Below are 23,131 nucleotides of genomic sequence, written 5' to 3'. Positions count from 1 at the left end.
ATAATAAAAAGGGAGTTGCCTACTGGCCCATCTATATCACTAGAGGAAGGTTGAAGCTGGCCACAGGGAAGATTAAATAAAATATCTAGATGTGTGTGGACTTCAAATTTCTAATCCCTGTTTGTAGCTGTATAAGAGCATAATGGTATGATTTTACACTTTTACCAGCTCTGGCATAGGAGAGAAAAAGAACATGATTTTTTTTTCCAGCTGGAATAATTCTGGAAAAAGACTCAGATGGATTTAGTCTGGGGATAAATGTTAACCCATATGTTCAAGGATAGAGTCTAGAACTTGCCAAAAGAGAGTAGAGGCTATAACCATGACTCTTTTTCTAAGCATGATATAAAATTAATATGTATAATAATAATAGTGATTTAAAAATACTACATGTTTTCTTCAACAATTTTAATACCCACACTTTTTTTAAAATTATGACAGATTATTTTAACCAATGCATATTTTTCAGCTCATTTCAAAAGTGAAAATAAGTTTTAAAGAAATAATTGCAATTGAGGACAACAATAATTATACACAGAATTGTAGGATCTCCATCAGTGATAAATTTATTTAAAATGTGGCTTATTTTAAAAGTAGAAACTAAGGTATATTTATAAGCATGGATATTTATAATTGTATTTGATTTTTATAAAAGTGTTATCAAAATTTTACCATTTTAGTTCCAGAAAGATTGTTCAGCATAAAACAAAAACTATCAAGGTTATTTTAACAAAAATTCAGATAAAATTTGAGTCTCTTTGTAGTGGGTTTATATTCCCCTTGTCAATGAGGGAAGCTATCTCTCTGAGACTGCAGACTAACATTAATATGGTACAAGTTGAGGGGGAATTATTAACACTACTGAATGATTAGCTATGACATTCCTTTTTTTTTTTTTAATTTATTTTAATTTATTTTGCAATACAATTCAGTTCTACATATCGGTCACGGATTCCCTTGTTCTCCCCCCCTCCCGTCCCCCTCACCTTCCCCCCAACGCCCCCCCCCCCCCATTCCCATCTCCTCCAGGGCAAAGCCTTCCCCACAGACTGAGGTCAACCTGGTAGACTCAGTCCAGGTAGGTCTAGTTCCCTCCTCCCAGGCCAAGCCAAACAATCCTGCATAGGCCCCAGGTTTCAAACAGCCAACTCATTCAATGAGCACAAGATCTGGTCCCACTGCCTGGATGCCTCCCAAACAGATCAAGCCAATCAACTGTCTCACCCATTCGGAGGGCCTGATCCAGTGTGGACCCCTCAGCCATTGGTTCATAGTTCATGTGTTTCCATTCATTTGGCTATTTGTCCCTGTGCTTTATCCAACCTTGGTCTCAACAATTCTCGCTCATATAAACCCTCCTCATTCTCGTTGATTGGACTCCCAGAGATCCACCCAGGGCCTAGTCATGGATCTCTGCATCCAGATCCCTCAGTAGTTGGATGAGGTTTCTAGCACAACAATTAGGGTGTTTGGCCATCCCATCACCAGAGTAGGTCAGTTCAGTGCCTTCATAACTACTAAGTTAACAAAAGCAGAACTTAGATTATTTTGAAGGAAATATTAAATGTCAGATATATTATGTTTTATAGGGCATCTAAACAAAAAATAATCCAAGAATTGGGTAATTCCTAAAATTAAGTATTCCTTAAATTGCCTATTAAAAATTATTTCCAAAAAAAAAAAAAAAAGAAAAAGCCGGGCGGTGGTGGTGCACGCCTTTAATCCCAGCACTTGGGAGGCAGAGCCAGGAGGATCTCTGTGAGTTCGAGGTCAACCTGGGCTACCAAGTGAGTCCCAGGAAAGGCGCAAAGCTACACAGAAAAACCCTGTCTCGAAAAACCAAAAAAAAATAAAAAATAAAAAAATAAATAAAAATTATTTCTTTAATGTAATCATTAGAAAGAAAGATATTAGAATAATTTTTAAATTTATGATTTGAATGAGCAATGACCAAGTGTATTAATAACAGAAAGGAAAAATGGATGCTAACTCAAAATATGCAGTACAGGGGAAAAATTAAAATATAACCATATAAAGTGATATTAATTTCCAGAACTAAATGTTTAAGATGCATTTTTGTTTAAAAAAATTTACTCAGTACTAGAACATAGGAAATAATTGAAAATGCATTAGATTGACCATCCAATCCCCTAACTTACAGTATTATCGGTATAAGCTATATGACTTCAGAGATTTTAACCATTTTAGACATCAGTTATATCATATCTAAAAGAAAATGGTTGAGTAGATGATAGTCAAGATTCCTTAAGCTGTTCTAAGTTGCTCCCATTGTGTAGTTGATGTTACAGGTACTGTAGGGGGTTAGATTCAAGAGGATGATAATATGGCTCTACCGATATGGCCTTTCCTCTGTACTCCAGGCATCATAGTCCCCAAATAAATAACACAGAAAACATTACGTTGAAAAGGAGGAAGATATTGTAAATGGATTCTCATAGGCAAGCGGGTGATGCAGACAAGAGGAAGGAGCTAAGTAGGAATTTCACAATAAAAGGGATCAGGACGTAGACATATCTGGATGGCTACTGAGGAAGTCACATCTTCTAGGATGATGATAATCAGCTTAGAGGACACAATGGAAACAGTGGAATCATTTGGAGAGTTATTGCTTTAATCTTGATAACTGATCTTTGCCCACTCTATGCTCTATAAACTTAGGTCTTTGGTTTGAAACCAGTGTCTCAATACACTGAGAAATACTCTACAGTTGTTCCTGATACTATTTAATAGCATAAAGCCTTAACGCCATTCAATACATTTATCATGAAGTGAGAATAATATTACAGGTTTTGTGGAGGGAGATGCTGAGAGATAGTCTGAAGGGAAGGAACTGGCTTTTCTTGGCCTGCAGCTAGCAGAGGATCCAAATTCTTGTGAACAACAGTGAGGAAGAAATGAGACCTTGATGTAGCAAAGACTTTAGGCTACAGGGCCTTGGTAGAGTCACAAGAAAGGAGTCTACTGAGACAGGATTCTTAAAATCCAAGGGGAGGACAGAAAATATACGAGAAGTAGTGGGAAAATGTGCAATCCTTCTAATGCAGGGGTCAGAGCAGACCTTTTAGCCACACTGCAACAGGAATGTCATTAGCTGAAAGCTTAAAGGGGAGGGATTCTCCTCTATCTGACCTCTATAAAACACGACTCAGATGTTTGTCTGTCATATGGCAAATTCATGGAGCATAGCTTGCTTGGTTGTTGTTGTATTTCAACAATTGGAAATTTAATTAGGAATCTGAAAAAGGAAATTTCATAGATCACTGAGAGTGAAAAATAATCTTCAAGCCTCAGCAGAGTTGCCCCTGACTGTATTACAAAACAAATCAATATAAACAAAAACACACAGATATGATTCGTGTGTATTGTGATCTAAAAAGACACACTGTGGAAAATAGGAGTTTAAACTTGCTGTGTTAGATACAGAAAAACATTGGTTAGAGAGATGGCTCAGCAGTTAAGACGACTTGCTGCTTTTGCAGAGGACCTGGGTTCAATTCCTAGGCCCCACACTGGGCAGTTCATAATTGCCTATATTAACTCCAGTTCTAGAGTGTGACACTACCTTCTGTCCTCTGTGGGTATCTGCAGCATGTGATGTACACACAGACAAGCAATCACAGACATAAACATACACATATAATAATAAATAAAGTTAAAACAAAGAGAAACACTATGAAAATCAAATTCAATAGCCATGAGAGTGAGTATTATCAGTCTAGAATCATCTGGCAAAAGGGCCACTGGGTATGCCTCTGGAGGATGAACATTCTCAAACTAATTGATTGGGAAGATACATTGTAATTGTTGCCTGGACCATTACCTAAGCAGGGGTTCTGTTAATCCTGGGATTTGCAAACGAAAAACCAGCTCCACAATTTTAAGCCAAATTTGAAGCGAGCTTTAAATACTGACCAGGATGGACTCTGGTCAGGTCCAACCTGGGATTCCAGGAAGTGGCCTCGATTAATTTTTGCAGGGGTTTAAAAAGGCAAAACCTAGAATTCTTTGTATTTCCCATTAGGCTCAATCAGGGGCAAGCACACATCCTGATGTATTTCCTGCCTACTCCACCCCTCACACAGAGGTAATATTCCTTGCAATCAGTGACAGAAAATTGGTTTTACTCTCAAACAAATTTCCATAAACTCCAGAGACAGGGATGGTTTCTGGAGTTTCATGCCTGCACAAAATCCCTGGGTGAGCCAAATGGAGATTCTGAGGTGGACCTGGTGGTCCATGCCTATAATCCCAACTCTCAAGAGGCTGACTCAAGGCAAGGGAATTATCACAATTGGACACACTACTGGAGTTGGTATATACAGGAAGACTTTATTGCAAGTAAATAAACAAATAGAGATTCTACTTCAGACAGACCTTGGGGACATGGCACTATTCTGCTTCTTCATGAATCACAATATATGTACATTAAAATAAATCACCACACTATAAGAACAGAGACTTGACATGCTAAATAAACACTACCATTGGGCTACAATCTGATATCTCTTGCCCTTTATTTATATATACATTTATTTATTTATAATTAACATACAAAGGAATAGGTTTGCATACAGAATTCTAATAAATTCTTTGTTTTGTCTTCCATTTCTGCCATTTCTCCCTTCTTGTAATCACCTGTTTTTTCAATATTCTTTATTTGCTATGTATACTTAATATTTTATCTATGATGCATCATTGGCATTTATTTTTCTGGTCCTGTCCATTTGGTTTCCTATGTGTTTCTTGTATCAATATGATATGCCTTTCTTTAGTTTGGGGAAGTTTTCTTCTATGATCTTGTTGAAGATCCTTTCTATGCCATCGGCTTGGGATTCTTCTCCCTTTTCTATGCCTACAGTTCAAAGATTTGGTCTTTTCATGACACTTCTCATTTCCTACACATTCTTTTTCTGGGTTTCTTTTTTTAACTTTTCATAGTCTTTGCTTGTTTGTCTGGTTCCTCTACTTGATCTTCAAGTCCTGATTGTGTATTTCCTACTTGATTCATTCTACTAAGAAGTCTTTTTGATAAGTTTTATAATTGTGTTGTTGAGCTTTTCATTCCATCTTCACTTCAGCTTGAGTTCTCTTCACTCTTTCTATATCTTTATTTAATTTGGTTTTCTAAACCCAGATTGTCTTTGTCATTTCTATCCACCTTATATTTGAGTTTTCTCAAGCATCATTATCATTAAAGTGTTTATTCTCTCTGTATTTCTGTGTGTGTGTGTGTGTGTGTGTGTGTGTGTGTGTGTGTGTGTGTGCGCGCGCGCATGCGCAGGAATATGCTTTGATCTTTCATATTATTTGTATTTTTGTGATGGGACTAAGAACTTCTTTTGTTGTTAGTTCTGTGTCTAATATGGCCATATCAACCTGGAACAGAGCACAGAATATGGAATTGTGCCAAGTAAGACCTGAAAGTTCAAGATACCTTAGGTGGAATGAAATCAGGTAGTCATAGTGGCCAGGGCTGGCATGGAAGAGATGCATCCTGGTCTCAGCGTGGAGTTTGAAGATATATCTAAAGCTTGGAGATATTACAAGGAGAGGAGAATCAGGTAGACTCACCCAGTTAGACCTTGGAGCAAGTACAAAGCATGGCTGAATGGTAAGGTTGGGTATTATGTAAAAGAGTCTGTTTCTTGTGGGTAGTCTCCAAGGGGCCTGGCCAGAACCTAGAGGTTGAGGTAGTGTTATAAACAGGGCTGTCCATAATAAGCTGAGGTACATTTAGCTGGACCCAGGCTATATATGGAGGATTTAAGATGGTGTATGGAGAGGAGGATCTGGCATACCCTGTTGCAAGATTTATAGGATCTGGCTGGGTAGAGAAGTTGGATGAGGTGTGTTGCTATTTTCCAGGAGTTGCTGAACAATGTCCCCATGGATACTGAAAGACTGTACTTTTATTAAATTTGGTATCAAATCACATGTTGCATTTAATATGCACCACAAGGAAATTTTACCCATATAAATGTTTTAATAAAGTCCAACTAGATTCTGTTATCGCATATTGACTAGACATAAGATCATTTTAAAAAAAGAGAGATCAAGGCAGCCTTTGGAATATAGAAGTTTCCTGTAGCAGGCTTTTTCTTTTGTGACACCAACCAGCTCCCAAATCATGGCACAGAGACTTATTAATTATGAATGCTCGGCCTTATCTTATGCTTGTCCAACTAGTTTTTATTTATTTAATTAACCTGAGACTTTCTACCTTTCTTTCATTCTGTATGTCCTACTCCATGTCTGCCTGGCTGGTTCTGGGCATCTCCCTCTCTTTCTCCCTTGTTCTCTCTTCATTTTTTTTTCTGAAGCTGAGATTCCTCCTCCTACTTATTCTTTCTACCTGGCAGCCCCACCTATCTTTCTACTGCTTAGCTATTGGGTATTCAGCTTTTTATTAGACCAATCAGGTGCCTTAGGCAGGCAAAGCAACACATCTTTACATCTTAAACAAATGCAGCATAAAGTAATGCCCAGTTAAAGTATTATTCCACAACAGTTTCCAGGTTTACAACTTACCCATTCAGTGGCACTATTTTGGGGAAGAACAAAAGGCTTTTTGGTCTTTTGCTTTGTTCTTTGGAGCTCAGATCACTTCTACAGTATCTGCAAATGACAATTGCAGCCTGCAGAGAGATCTTTTGGGTATATGTCACACGGTCCTACAATTCTGAATGCTCAGTCAGCCATGTTACCCATCACTTCCAAGCTGTCCAACTATGTCAAAGCGAAGAATAGTCACTTGAGCTTGAACTAAAGGCCCTAATGGTTAGAATAACACAGTTATTTGAATTGGAATTCAGAAATCTACTTGGTGTAATATCAGTAAACATGTAGCTTTCATGTGAGTTAAAATGGCAAATGACTTATCTGAAATACATTACTTGTACTTCTATGTTATATTAATATATTTGGTATAATATATTAGTATATACTATGTATGTGTCCTAAAAGCATTTGAAGACAGTCATTTTGTTTAGTGAACCTACAGCCTTGACATATTATACATTTTTTCTGAAAGTGTGACTTGTAGAGAATGTTAGAAAATAAAGACAAATATTTGGACATGAAACAAGGGAAGCCTGAAGCAAATAGCTTCTGATAGACTGGAAGATTTGAATGTCTGTAAAATTGCTTTGAAAGCTTGTATCTTTTAATGCATCCCCACAGCCTCCATCTTGTGTAAATTACCTATGCAAAACAGTTACTTTCAAGGACTGCTTACTTATTTCATGATACCTTGCACCTCTCCTTGGGATCATTAATAAATGTTTAAACCATGGGATAGTTTAAAGTCACATATATATCTTAAATTAGCATAATTGATACTGCCTGTTTGTGATCACAGAATCCATATTTTCTCTGAAGTTCTGAGGTTTATTAAATGAGATTACTCTTTTGAATTAAAAAAGCTAGAGCCACAGTAATTATATTATCATGCTCTAAAAATAAAAACCACACTACCTAAAAAGAGATCACATGATAATACCTTAACATTTATCTATTCGTTTGAACAATGCATACTGAGCAGCAAATGTGAACTAAATGCTACCCAGCCAGGATCCCTACATCAGAGCTTGGCAGTGTTGACAGGCTCTTGGTAAGGAGTGATAATTGTAGGGATTTCATGTCAAAGAAGCAGACAGAAGGGTGGCATTGCATTAGATCAGAGAGTATATAGGAACCTCAAGTCTTTTTTTTCTTTTTCTTTTCTTTTCTGTTTTTATTAAGAAAAACTTTTTATTCATTTACACACCAAAGATCTCCCTCTTCCCTCCTCCCATCCCCCCACCATCCCCCTTTCCCCCCCAGAAGGCAAGGCCTCCCATGGGGAGGCACATCCAGTAAGAGGCAAGTCCAAGCCCCTCCCCTTGCCTCCAGGCTGCACTAAGTGTCCCATCATACATAGTGGGGTCCAAAAAGCCCGCTTATACACCAGGGATGGATTCTGAGCCTACCTCTAGGGGACCCCCCAAGCAGATCAAGCTACATCATTGTCTCTCCATGCAGAGGATGTAGTCCAGTCCCATGCAGGCTACACAGCCATTGGTCCAACTTTCGTGAGTTCCCACTAGTTCCTCAAGTAAGTCTTAATTCAATTAGTGACATTCAAGTTTCAGGAAATAGAGATGGGGAAAGAAACAAAGAAAACTACAGGTGATATTGTTGATCATCCAAATATTAGCAAGGCAATTTTAGTTGATATTAGAATTGTTCAATTAGTACTTGTTACCAGGAATTTTTGTTCCTTTTTTAAAAATAAAAACTTACAAATAATCATCCCCTGAGTTCTGAGATGGGTGTGGTGACTGGAAATAAGGAGAGCGAAAAGAGACTTTTGGATCTGTTGGAATTTTTTACGAACAGAAGAAAATGGAAGTGCTACACAGTATACCTCTGATCTCAAAGGGACTGAGAGAGAGTTTAGCCTGAGCCAAATATAAGGGGTCCTGTTAGGGAACATGGATTCATGTGTTTCTGAATGACATGTTTTAACATGTAAGCAATTTGATAACTATAAAAGTTCTTTTATAGACTGTTATACAAATAACAAAATAAAGCAAGTGCAGGCTGTCTACAAATAAAGCTTACACAATTGACACAATTCCCTTCAACATGGTTTCCTAGAATAAGAGGGTATTCAGGCCACACTGGGCCTCAAGGTGGGTGGGAGATACTAGACAGAAACTGAATCATGTATGCAGACTATCTAAGCAGGATGAGGACTTAACAGGAAGGAGAGATTTCACTTTCAATAGGAGAGAGGAGTTTCGTTAGAGGAGGGGAGGGAGGGAAAACTGCAGATGAGATGTAGTAAAATCTTTTCTAATGAAAAAAAAAAGAAAAATGAGAATAATAGGAGAGAGAAAGCTAACACTGTGAAAGGGATGGAACAGGTAGGCTGGAGGAGTCTTTTCTGAGGGCAACCTTCATCTCCAGACATCATCCCTGGGCAGTCTCTCTGAGGAGTTTGTTATCAATCTCAAAATAAAAGGAAGGTCAACTTTTTATAACGTTTAGGGGAGGTAAAATGATCCATATCACAGGATTTAGTTCAGTGAAATAGATAAGACATAGAGTGTGAAGGAGTCAGGCAGGTTGAAAGCTGTCAATTCACAGCATAGATTGCTTCTTAGGTCTCTGTTCCAGACAGAAGTGCAGGGAAGAGTGGCCTTATTAAAGCTGTGGGACCAGGTCTAACACACACACACACACACACACACACACACACACACACACACACACAAACTCATTCCCATAAATGAAAGTATTTCCCATTTTTACTGGAGAAAACATCTGGTAGGTAGGTTACAGTAAGATGGCCAAAACCCTACTGTCATTGCTAACAGTTTTAATATTATCTAATCACATTTTAAACTTTTGGGTTTGTGGAAGCTAGTCTTCTGTGAATCCATTTTAAAGGTTTTACTTTGTAACTGAGAAGATGTCAGGCCAGAATGTAGATAGGCAATGAATGGCTATTAATGGAAGTAGAGATAGCCCAGGATAGTTTAGCTCTGGATAGGCCATATTTCAACTCAATTGTAAAGTTCTAATCCGTCATTCTTGTGGAATATTGAAAATATTTTTGAGATTTATTTTTATTTTATATGCATAAGTGTTTGCCTACATATATGTCTGTGCACCACATACATACAATGCCTTCAGAGTTTAGGAGAGTTTATTAGATCCCCTGGAATTGTAGTTATAGACAGTTGTGAACCACCATATGGACACTGGGAATTGAACCTGTGTTCTCTGCAAGAGTAGACAGTACTTTTAATCCCTGAGCCATCTATCCATCTCTATCTAGCTTTGTAGAATCTAAACATGTTTTTTTTTCCCTAAGAACTTTATTTTATTGAAGTTTATAGAAATGTCACTAATAGCCTTAGTGAAGCTCTTATGTTGTTCATTGTTTCTGTCTTAGTTAGGATTTCTATTACTGTGAAGAGACGCCATGATCACAGCAACTCTTATAAAGGAAAAATTTAATTGTAGCTCGCTTACATTTTCAGAGGTTTAGTCCATTATAATTATGGTGCTCCATGGTGGCATGCTGGTAGACATGGTCCTGGAGAAGGAGCTGAGAGTCCTATGTCTTGACCTGTGGGCAGCAGGAAGTGGTTTGAGTGTCACACTGAGCAAAGCTTGAGCAAAGGACCTCAGCGCCCACCTCTACACTGCCATACTTCCTCCAACAAAGCCATACCTATTCCTACAAAGCCACACCTCCTAACAATGCCACTCCCTATGAGCTTACAGAGACCAATTCCATTCAAACTACCATAGTGTCCAAAATTAAATACATTCCTATGTAAAAATGAAGCTTGGGATGGACTAGTTCATGATGGTAGTTTTGAGGAATTGCCTATATGGGTTGGATTTCCTAGCATGAAGATAGAAGACTCAAGAAAGTTTATTTCCGGTTCTTTAAAAACATGTCTGCCATTTGAATGGTGACTACAAATGAGAAAAGTGAATTGTGCCAGAAAGTACATTTGCTGTTGCCTCTGTTGTGGTGGTTTTGGTTAGAAGCATGTGGTATAGGGGCTGGTAAGTCCTGAGTTGTTCTGCATGATAGAGGCATTCTAACTTTGAGTTGTAGAAAATTTTATAAGTGAAGTTATACAGGGAAAAAGACAAGAAATAAGAAGATCCATGAAATAATTGAAAATTTCACACACTATTGGAAACCATGACTACTGGTCATGAAGGTTTAGAACATTCAAGAAGAAAAATATCTGTTGGTAAATTTTAAGTACTTTGTGTCAAACATGATTTGACAGCTCTTTATAATATCTCCAGCATTGCAAACTGTATCACAGTGATCATGCTCTGTGGGGTGCCTTGTTTAGTTTTGTTACTGAGGAAATATAAAAAAAAATCTCTGGACAAACAAATCAAATATAGATTACATTTACGAGCTAGGTGTTGTGAAATACTACTTTAACTGTGTAAAAGTATATTACATTTGCTTCTGTTGCTTTTGTTAATGATGCAAAGATGTGTTAACATTTATTTTATTAAATAAAATTCACCTGGGGTCAGGAGGCTGCATCAGCAGCGAGCTGACAGGAAGTGGTAGGGAGGAACTAAGTGTAGGGAGGGTTCTTAAGTGGGGGCTGAGCAGAAGAACAGGCTGTCTTTCAGAGACTTGAGCAAGGAAAGAAGGTCAGCAACTCGCAACTCAGCCTCTCTGAGCTAGCAAGATTTCACCTCAACTTTTGAATCTTGAGTTTTATAGAAGGACAGAGATCTAGATAAAGTTTCCTTTAGCGGCGGCTATGATAGAGCTGGTGCCAGAGGGAACACAATTCCCTCCTGGCTGTGGCCCATAGGGCCGAACCACTGCGGGTAGCTGTGAAGTTACAATTGCCGGCTGGGGCAGCAGCTGCGTAAGGTGCAGCCACTGTATTTGATGCCAAACAGCAGCTAAGTATGTCCAACTCTGATAATTTGAGCATCTACCACAGGAATGGTGTGAACCTGGGACTATTCTAATTTCATGGTGAGGTTTTTTTTTTTTTTTTTTGGCCAGAAAAAACTGATGGGTTCCCTGGATCTTTCTGCCTTTGCCTCCCAATGCTGTGATTTCAGGCATCAGTAGCCCTGCCTGGCCTTTTACACTGGTCTTGGAAATATGATCTCAAGTCCTGTTGTCTCTGCATCAAGTGCTCTTACCCACTGAACCATCACCCAATCTAAATAGTATTAAATTTTTATTGAAAATAGATACTTTTCATACAATATATTCTGATTACAGTTTTCCCTCCTTCAGCTCCTCCCAGATCTGCCCCTCTTCTTCACTCACCAAAATCCATACCCTTTCTTTATCTCACTCATTGGAATATAGACATCTAAGAAAGTAAAATAAAATTAAACTAACCAAACCAGAATAAGATATAACAAACAAACAAGAAAAAGAGCCAAAGAAAAAGTTCAAGAAACATATAGATGCAGTGGCACACGTGTTCACACATACAGAAATCCCATAAAAACACAAAACCAGACACATTATATATACGCAAAGGACCAATTAGGTAAAAAAAAAAAAAAAGTTAAAAAAGAAAGAAGTCCTGATAAAGTATTTTAAGACATAGAATCTTCAAAAATGCTATCGAGTTAGCTTTTTTTCCCTTTCTTTTTTTTTTAAAATTCATTTTACATATCAACTGCAGTTGAATTGGTTTTGTGTTTGCCATATCCTCCCAGGCATGGGGCCTGGCCTTAAGTGTGGTTTGCATATCCAGTGAGACTCCCTCGGAGAAAATGAATTTTTCTTTTGAGAGTAGCTGTCAGTTGGAGACAGCTTCTGAGTTAGGGATGGGGGCTTTTGTTTATTTCCTCTCTAATTGTCCAGCACTGGGGCCCTTGTAGGCCAGACATGTGCAGGCCTTGAGCATGTTGCCATAATTTCTGTGAGCTAATATGGGTTTTGGTCTAGCTACGTTTAGAAAGCTTAGTTTCCTTGGTGTCCTCTAGCCCTTTTGTCTACTAAATTCTTTCTGCCTCCATTTCCACAGGGTTCCCTGGTCCTTGATAGTAGGGATTTGATGAAAACATCCTATTCAGGACTGAGTTTCCAAGGTCTCTCAATATCTGCACTTTGTCTAACTGTGAGTCCCTATTTGTTCTCATCTACTGCAGGAGGAAGCTTCTTTGATGATGACTGAGCAAGGCACACATCTATATGTACAGCAGAATATTGTTAGGAGTCCTTTTATTGTTGTATCCCTTTAATAGAACAGTAATGTATGGTTTTCCATTGCCGTATCTAGTCTCAGGATGTTGGTTACCTAAGCAGTGTTAGTGATGGATTCCAATTAATGGAGTGTCTTAGTTAGAGTTTCTATTGCTGTGAAGAAACGCCATAACCATGGCAAATCTTATAAAGGAAAACTATTAATTGTAGTGGCTCACTTCAGTTCAGAGGTTTAGTCTATTACTGTCTTGGTGGAAAGCAAGGCAGCCTGCAGGCAGACATGGTGCTAGAGAAGGAGCTGAGAGTTCTTACATCTTGACTCATAGGCAACAGGAAGTGGTCTGAAACACAGGGTGTGGCTTGAGCATATATGAAACCTCAAAGCCTGCCCAAAGCCCTTCTCCAACAAAGCTACACCTAATAGTGTCATTTCCTTTGGAGGCCATTTTCTTTCAAAACACCACATGGAATGATCCTTAAATCCCATTAGATATTTGTTGGTTAGTCCTTTAAGCTTTGTTCCAGTTTTGAACTAATGCATCTTGCTGACAGGTCACCATTACAGATTGAAGGGTTTGTAGCTGGGTTGGTGTTACCTTTCTGCTTTGGGACTGTGCAGAGTACCTTCCAGTACCATGAACATTAGTCATAAAGAGGTAAAGACTCTAGGTAGACACTAACTTGGCTTCTCCATGTTAATTGAGTTGTAGAGGTGTATATTTTTAGCAGTAGGACCTTATCAATTTGTGGAGAGCAACAAATATCATTGGCAACAGCCAAGATTGTTTGAGGGTTCTCATGGGATCCTTTTACCCAAAAATTCAACTAGATAAACCCCAGTCCCAGAACTGGAAGCTTTGTTTGGTGATGAATGATGTCCAGGTGGGGCTACATCTCATCCATTATGTGATGATTCCATTTAGATTGCCTTCATATATGAATATATTTTAGGAAGCTTCTACAGTATTTGATTTTTTATGATCTCTCAAATGTTCCTTAGTTTATGCTCACCAATTCTTTTTCCTACTCCCCATTTGATCTTCCAATTCTAGTACCACTCACCCATCCATCCACAATTATCTTTTTTATTTCCCCCTCCTAGGATGATCCAACCATTCCCTACTCCTTTATTCTATACCTAACCTCTGTGGTTATCATGATTATAGCCTGCTTATCAAAGACATAAGAACTAACATCCACATGTAAGTGAATACACACCATAGTTGTCTTTTTTGGTCTGAGTTACTTTACTCAGGGTGATTGGGTGATTTTTTTCAATCTCCATCCATTTAACTGAGAATTTCATAGGTTCATTTTTTTAGCAGCTTAGCAATAACCATTGTGAAAATTCACATTTTTTAATACATTCATCCATTGATGAACATGTGGTTTGTTTCCAATTTCTGATTATTATAAATAAACCAGCAATGAACATGGTTGAGCTGGTGTCTCTGTAGTAGGATGTAGAGTCTGTTGGGTATATGTCCAAGAGTGGTACATATTTGAGGTACAGTGATTCTGATCTTCTTGAGAAACCACCATACTGATTTCCATAATGGATCCACAAGTTTGTACTCCTACCAGGAATGGCTGACTGTTTTCCCTTATCCCTCATTTTTGCCAGTTATCATTTGTTTTGTTGATTTTGGCCTTTTTGACTGGTGTAAGATGAAATCTCAAAGAAGATTTTATTTGCATTTGCATGATAACAAAGGATGTTGAATATTTCTTTGGTGCTTCTCAGCTATTTGTGTTTCTTCTTATGAGAATATTCCATTTAGAACTTATTCCACTTCTTAATTGGATTGTTTTCTAATGTCCATATTTTTGAGTCATTTTTACAATTTGATATTAATCCCTAGGGGTTTTTTATAGTTTATGTCAACTTGACATACTCTAAAGTTATCTGATAGGAAGGAAACTCAGTTAAGAAAGTGCTTCCATAAGATATTCCTGCCCTATTTGAGTTCCTATCTTGACTTTCTTCTTTGATCATAAACCACAATGTGCAAGCTTAAGCAGAATAAACTTTTTTATCCTCAAGTTGCTCTGGTCATGATGTTTCATTACAGTAATAGTAAACCTAACTAAGACAAGTGGTACCATGAGTGAGGTATTGCTGTGACAGACATGACCATGTCATTTTGGGGAGAGTCATGGAAGGACTTTGGAACTTTGTACAAGAAAAGCCATTGAGTTTTCAATGCTTCAGTGACCTGTTCTGTAGTAATTTGGAAGAAAGAATGTTGAGGACAATGTATATTATGGAGGCCTGGCTTGTAAAGTTCAGAAGGAAGATTTTCTTGGTGCCATTTGTTATTTTGAATTAATACTCTGTGGTCCTAGTTAGCTGGGGCTGAAGAATCAGCTATGATTAACAAGATACCAGAACTACTAAAGTTAAACCTTTGCTTTGCTGGAATACTCAATGCTGATCATCTGGAGTTGAGAAATTAACAGTGATTAAGAATAGATCAGCATCATTGAAGTAAAATCTTCTGAAAAGTGTTTCCTGAGAGTTGGCACACAGAAGTGATAGTTTTGTAGGTAATAAGGGGTCATAGAGAGTAGCTGAATCTTGGCTGTTGTAGAATATTATTTTAAGATGTGTTCTACTTGTTTATGCTATGGAAAATTTGTTTAAAGATGCAAAGATGTGTTGCATTCTTTTATGTTGCACTTATTTAACTCTGTGAAGCTGTGTTATTTTGCCTATCTAAAACATCTGATGGTCTAAAAAAGAGCTGAATGGCCAATAGCAAGGTAGGAGAAAGGATAGGTGGGGATCACAGTCAAAGAGAAAAAATAGAGGGAGAAATCTGGGAGGAAAAGAAGAAAGAGCAAGAAGAATCAAGGAGGAGGACATCAGGGACCAGCCAGCCATGGAGTAAGAGTGAAAATAAGATATACAGAAGTAAGAAAAGGAAAAATCCCAGAGGCAAAAGGTAGACAGGATAATTTAAGTTTAAAAAAATCTGGCAAGAAATTAGCTAAGCCAAGACATTTATAATTAAGAATAATTCTCCATGTGTGATTTATTTGAGTGCTGGGTGGTAGGCCCCCCAAAAGAGCAAAGACCCAAAACTGTAAAGAACAAAAGAGCAAAACCAACCAACAGTACTTGGCACTGTGTGATAGGGCTGGATTCTATGAAGAGAACCCAAGAGAGGCTACTGGTGAAAGTGTAGCCCAGTTGCAGCAAGGAATCTCAGTAATTTTGGAGATGCCAGTGCCATGGATGCTCACCAAGAACAGCAGTAGTAGTGAAGTGGAGCCCGCTCAAACTTAGAAAGCAACTTGTGTGTGCTGCAAAGGACAGAACTGGAAGAGTTACCCAAGCCCCTTGGAAGAGCCCAGAAGATCTTGAGCGAATCCCAGATAACAGGATGTTGAGATATTTACACTGTTGGAGTTTGACTTTTCTTTGCTCAGATTGTAATTTTGCCCTGGTCCTTCCTTTTTGAAGAAAGTATTTAATTGATTTTTGATTTTCACAGGATCTCACAGCTCAAAGACTGACCTTTTTAAAAGAGCTTTTGGATTTCTAAAGAGATTGGATATTTTAAATAGACTGAACTTTTAATGTGTAAAGACTGTTGGACTCTTCTTTTAATTTTTTGTATTGATTCTTTGGGAATTTCATATCATGCACCCCAATGCCATTCATTTCCCAGTCCTTCCATGACCACCCTCTACCCTTATAGCCTCCCCACAATAAGAAAAAAATAGAAATAAAAATTTAAAAAAATCACTTCACTCCTCCTCCTTTCCCACCTCTCCATTATTTGTTATAGTGGCATTGGGAACTGCAGTGTGTCTTTCTCTTTTTCCCCAAGAGTTTTCCTTGTAAATGATCACTGCAAAGAGACATTGGTCTGGTTCAAGGCCTCTGGCTCCTGCTGCATATCACTACTGAACTCTCACTGTGACTCCTCTTGAATATCCTGATGTTGCCTTGAGTTATGGAGATCCTATGACTATGGCTCCACATGACTGGTCCCTTCATTGCTCTAGCAGGTCATAAATGGGTTAGATATTGGGGTATGCCAACTCAAAGATCTGGAAGTGGGCATGGGTGGTATCTCAGTTGGTAAACCTAGGCCTCCACCTGGAATACCTGTTCCCTACCCCATGAAGGGTGAGGCCAGATCTCCCTCACCCTCACCATCAGGGCCAGCTCTCCTGTGAAGAGTGAAGTCAGCTGTACCATGCCCACACCACTGGAGGGAGCCAGCTCTCCTGCTGCACTGGCCTGTGAGATGCAGGGTCAGCTCATTTCACCCCCTAGATATCAACATGGACTTAAGCAGCAGTCCAGACTATTGGTGTCCACATGGTTTTTGGTGGTAACATGGGTCACAGACATTATAGACCCCAGCTGCTATAGGACCATCAATGCAGACATGGCCCTTAGCAGCAGCATGGGCCCAGATGTCACCATGGCCCCCACTGGTAGCACAGGCCACTCACATAAACCTATTCCTTACCACTGTCACATCTCCAGTTCTGTCTCCAGTTCTACCTCTCTCCACAGCAGCTAAACCACTCTGCTTCTCTTTCTTTTTCATCTCTCTGCCATATACTTGCTCATTATAGTGGCACCCAGTGGCAGGCAGGCCTGTGGCCTCTGGCTGGCTGATTTCTAGCTTACTGTCAAACTCTTAAAGTTATATTATGTTTTAAAGGTGAGATCTTGAGGATAAATGTGAAAAGGAAAGAATGTAGCTTAATAATGATATGTTTGTGCTTCAAGTTGACAAGGGATCAATTGTGCTGGATAGTTTTATTTCAAGTTGACATAAGCTAGTCATTTGGGAGCAGGGAATCTTGACTAAGAAAATACCTCCATAAGATCAGGATGTACACAAGCCTGCAGAACATTTTCTTAATTAGTGATTGATTGGAGGAGAATCCAGCCCATTGTGGGTGGTGCTATCACTAGACTGGTGGTTCTGGGTTCTAAAAGAAAATATGATGAGCAAGCCATGAGGAACAAGAGAGTAAGCAGCACCCCTCTAGGTCCTCTGCATCAACTCTTACCTCCAGGTTCCTGCCTTGCTTGATTTCTTTTGATGATGAACTGAAATGTGGAAGCATAAGCAGAATCAACACTTTCCTCCCCAAGTTATGGTATTTCATCATAGCAATAACAACTCTAGCTAAGACAGTCTTCTTTTTGATGTGTTCTTGGTAAAAAACAAAAACAAAACAACAACTTTTCCCATTCCATAACTTGTTGCTTTATCCAAATGATGGTGTTCTTTACCTTAAAGAAGCTTTAGAGTTTCATCAAGTTCTACATTTTTATTGCTGTTCTTAATGTCTGTACTATCAGAAAGTCTCTTTCTGTGCCAATAAGTTCAATGCTATGTCCCGATTTCTCTTCTACCAGATTCAGTGTATCTGGCCTCATGTTGAAGTGTTTGATGAACTTGGAGTTGAGTTTTTTTGTGGGGTGATAAGTATAGATCTATTTGTATCCTTCTGCATGAAGTCAACCAGTTTGACCAGCACTATTTGCTGAAGATGTTGTCTTTTTGTCCAATGGATGTATATGTATATGTATATGTGTATGTGTATGTGTATGTGTATGTGTATGTGTATGTGTATGTATATGTATATGTATATATAATCAGGTGACATAGGTATGTGGACTTATGTCTGGGTCTTTCATTTGATTACTTGATTAACATGTCTTTTTTCATGCCAATACCATGCTGTTTTTATCACTATAGCTCTGTAGCACAATTTGTAACTGGGAGCACTGATACCTCCAGCAGTTCTTTTATTATGCAGGATTGTTTTAGCTAGCATGTTTGTGTGTGTGTGTGTGTGTGTGTGTGTGTGTGTGTGTGTGTGTGTGTGTGTGTGTCTTTGTCTGTGTGTGTTTCTATATGAAAAGTGAAAAATTCTCCTTTCAAGTTCTGTAGAGAACTGTGTTGGGATTTTGATGGGGATTGCAATGAATCTGTAGATTACATGGGGAATCTTACTATCTTCTGATATCTTCTTCAGTTTCTGTTTTCACTGTTTTAAAGCTTTTGCTATGCAAGTCTTTCCCTGCTTTGTCAGAGTTACTCAATATCTTTTCCTTCCTCCCTCCCTTCCCCCTGACCCTCCCTCCCTCCTTCTCTCTCTCTCTCTCTCTTTCTCCTTATATCTTTTTTCCTTCCCTTCTTTCATTTTTGGTTATTGAAAAGGCATTATTTTTTTTCCTTGAATCTTTCTTAGTCTGTTTGTTATTTGTGTATAAGATGTTCGTTTGGTTTTGTGTATTAATTTTGTATCCTGTTACTTTGCTGAAAGTGTTTATGAGCTATAGGAATTTCCTGGTGGAATTTTCAGGGTCACTTACATATATAAACATATCATCTACAGATAGATACTTTGACTTTTTCCCTTCCCAGTGTTATCACTTGATCTCCTTCAGTTGTCTCATTGCTCTAACTAAGACTTCAAGTACTATACTGAAGAGGTGTGGAGAAAGTGGCCATCCTTGTCTTGTTCCTAATTTTAGTGGAATTGCTTTGAGTTCCTTTCCATTTAAGATGATGTTGGCTGTGGGATTTCTCTAAACTGCCTCTATTGTTTAAAGTATGTCTGTTATATCCCTAGTCTCTCTAGGACTTTGATCATGAAGGGGTGTTAGATTTTTGTCAAAGGTCTTTTCTGGATCTAATGAGATGATCTTTTTTTTTAGTCTTTTTGTGTGGTGGATTACATTTATTAAATTACATATGTTGAACCAATCCTGCATCTCAGGATTGAAGCCAACTTGATCATGGAAGATGATCTTTCTAACATATTCATGGTTTTGGTATTTTACTGAAAATGTTTATATATTTTCATATGGGAACTTGGTTTGTAACTCTCTTTTTTAGGTTTTTAATGTGATTTAGATAACAGTGTAACCATGGACTCATAAAAAGAACTAGACAGTGTTTTTCTCTGTTTCTATTTTGTGAAAAATTTTGAGGAGTATTGGCATTAATTATTCTTTTAAAGTCTTGTAGAAATCTGTGCTAAAGTCATCTGGCCCTGGGCATTTTTATTTGTTGTTGGGAGAATTTTAATTACTGCTTCTATTTCTCTTAGCATTACAGATCTTCTTAAATTACATATCTGATCTTGAATTTTTTTCTGTACTATATATCAAGAAAATTTTCCATATCTTTTAGATTTTCCAATTTAGCCCAGTACAGGTTTTTAAAGCATGTCCTGTCTCTCTAGATTTCCTTGGTATTTGTTATGTTCCTCTTTTTGTGTCTAATTTTGTTAATTTGGATAATCTCAACCTTTTAGTTAATTTGGACAAGCTTTTGTCAATTTTATTTTATTTTATTTTTTTGCAAAGAACCAACCCTCTTTTTTATTAGTTCTTTATATTATTGTTTGTTTCTGTTTCATTAGTTTTAACCCTGAGTTTATTTCTTGTCATCTACTACTTTTGGGCTTTCTTTCTTTCTTTCCTTTTCTTTCTTTCTTTCTTTTTTCTTTCTTTCTTTGTATGGAAAAGGAAGAATGGTTGTGGATTTGTAAAATTTCCTTGAGTTATATAATATTTTAAATGCTTACAAGTTATAACATATAATCAAATTATATATGCTGAAAATATTTTATATATGCTAATTTGTAGGCTTAAGGTACAATGGAGTACAAATATAACTACACTAGTGTTGATTTATTATCAAACCATGTATTTCTACAGTTGAGAGTAAAGTAGAACTCCATGTAAAATTTTTATGTATGGTAATGATAACATTATTAATATTGTTTCCTTGTTCAGAAAATGTTCTACAAAGACAGAGGAAAAGAAATTCCAACCTCCTGAGTCACACAACATAGCTGTGTATGCCAGGAAAGCACGTGGCGGCCCTAGTCTTTATGATGAAGAAGTCTCTTCATTGAAGTTTGTAGAGTTCTTAGCTATCTTAAAGAAACTGTGAGTATTCTTAATGGTAAAATTTATGTCACTAAAGACTATTGTGACTAGTTTTTTGTTTGTTTGTTTTTAGTTAGTTGTTTGCAAACACATGTGCATTTTTCATGACTTGGTATGACTGATGAATTCAGTGGAAAGTCTGGAGACTGTCCACAGATGACAACAACCTTCATGAACTCAGTCTTCATGACATGCAATGGATATACTGCTAAACTTGTGGCACCTCATTTCAACTTTACATTGCAAGAAAAACATGTGCTGTGTACTGATGTCACATTAAAAAAAAATGTTTGTGATTTCATTAGTTTGTAATTACTCAATGGCTTTCCACAGAATTTAAACTGTCTTTTCCATCACAGAGCCTTTAAACACACTTAACTTTTATTACATTTCATTTCTTTGAGCATGTTGTCTTACAGTTGGGACACAACTGCTTAGTGGTAGAAGGAAGAGAAATGGAGCGGGGAGGAAAATAGGGACAGGGAAGCAAATGAGGAGATTATAATATGGTTACATCACTTACCACTTCTCTTTCCTCCCACTGAATCTTCCCTACCTCTCCTAGCTCTCTCTCAAATTCATGGCCTCCTTTTTATTAATTATCATTACATACCTATATGTTTCTACACATACAAATGGAATTTCTGAACTAGTTCTCATGGCAGTTTTTTGAGACAGTTGTGATGAGTTTTTAGAAAAATAGGTGTGCTGAAATCTCTCTTAGCTGTTCTAAAGGATGTGCCTTTCCTCCTTGCCTGTTGATACTAGTATATTTGTTTTTTGTTGTTGTATATTAGATTATTATAAACTTAGTGGCTTGAATAGCGTGCATTTTAATATTTGTGTGTGTGTGTGTGTGTGTGTGTGTGTGTGTGTGTGTGTGTGTGTGTGTGTATGTGTGTGTGTGTTTCTTTTTCATTGTAATGTCTTTAGGCATAGAGTATCTGGTTTGCTTAATATGTCAAAGTTTCAAGCAAGGTGTACAATGAGCCGTTCATTTCTATAGCAAGAAATCTTCTTCCATGGTTATGTTGTTGCTGGAGGAATCTTAAATTCCTTACATTCGAGGAGCTGATACCTTCTTTTTCTCGCTAGCTCTCAGCAGGGACATTAGTTTTCCACACAGTCCACATCTTCACTCTGTAGCTTTTTCTCACTCTGTCACCGAACATGAGTGCTTACCTTTTTAAAGCCAGAAAGGAAGATTCTGTGTGTCTTTCTTAAAATTTTAATTAATTAACTAATTAATTATTGTTGTGGAGGGGTACATGCCATGTAGAGGCCAGCGGACAGCTTTGGAGAGTTGATTTACTCCATCGATCTTCACCTGGGTTATACTTTTACACGGAACTCTGGTTGTCATGCTTGCACAGCAACTGCCGTCACCTGCTAAGCCACCTCAGGGGCCTGAGTCTGTGTTTCTTTTATTCTGCCAAAATGAAAAATTGTATGGGCCAATCCTGTAATCATTGCTGTATTCTAATAGTTGAGCACAAGCTTCCAATTCTGATTCTACATCCAAAGGTGTAGACTCAAGACAAGACAAGGGTGAGTAGTTCATTTAATGGTGTTGGCCACATTTAGGAACATCAGTAGTTTCATGTTAATTATATTTGCAATGGAGTTGGATGCCTTACGCACAAAGTACAAAAATAATTTAACTAAATTTTGTTTATTGGTGGATAAGTTGTCAGGTCTATAGCCTTTTGTTTATTTCTGACTAACGGAACCAATATCAGATAGATTGATAGGTTGCTTTAGTGATGCAAGTTAACAGAATTTTAAAACTAGCTACCTTACAATCTCTAAAATCCTTTGTTTGAATTTTAGTAAATAAAAATTAACTTTGAGTTGCTGTAGCTACTTTCAAAGAAATGCAAATGTTCTTGAGAATGTTAAAAATCTTTTGAAGGTTGATAACTTGATGTGCTATTTAATCACATTGACTACATGACCTCTACTTCAAGTTGGTAGCTTGAGTTTAGTACTGATGCAGAAAGATGGCTTTGAAACATAAAAGTCCTTTGCAGACATCAAAATCATTGAGGTTGCACAGCTGAGGACCTAGGCGAGAGGTACAACATTGGTAAGTCAATGGTCAGACAATAGGCGGAAGAGCGAGGAGGAGGATAGAAATGTGGCTTGGAGTCTTTGCGTTAAATGTTGTTTTGTAAAGCATATTACATTGACTACGTGGTAGTTAAGGCATGGAACTCTACATTAAGAACCGGTACTAATTAATTAAAACTACAACAACCAAAAACAATGAGAAAAATAAGAGAATGTTAGATATCCCCACAGTGGCAAATAAGTGCATACTGAAGATGCTAAGAGCTTTACAATCATAAGTCTTCTCAAGATACAGTTCAGAATTGAGCCATGATCACTACATTTGATTGGTGGTTAGTAGGAAGCAGGCTTGCTGTCGGCTTGTGTACCCATTCCTTAGAAAA

The 23,131-nt window shown here is 37.8% G+C and overlaps 1 protein-coding gene across 1 annotated transcript in view; it reads left to right on the top strand.

Moving 5' to 3' along the window:
* Cnbd1 (cyclic nucleotide binding domain containing 1) overlaps positions 1–23,131 on the top strand; it is a 376,362-nt gene that overhangs the window by 46,598 nt on the left and 306,633 nt on the right. The window contains exon 4 of the mRNA XM_052716755.1: positions 20,523–20,678. Coding sequence (XP_052572715.1) covers positions 20,523–20,678 — 156 coding nt within the window. The remainder of the gene's footprint in view (positions 1–20,522; positions 20,679–23,131) is intronic.

This window comes from Peromyscus californicus, unplaced genomic scaffold (assembly GCF_007827085.1).
Source record: "Peromyscus californicus insignis strain IS unplaced genomic scaffold, ASM782708v3 Scaffold_5__1_contigs__length_169319896, whole genome shotgun sequence".
NCBI lineage: Eukaryota > Metazoa > Chordata > Mammalia > Rodentia > Cricetidae > Peromyscus > Peromyscus californicus.
This window is presented reverse-complemented; position numbering and strand designations above follow the sequence as displayed.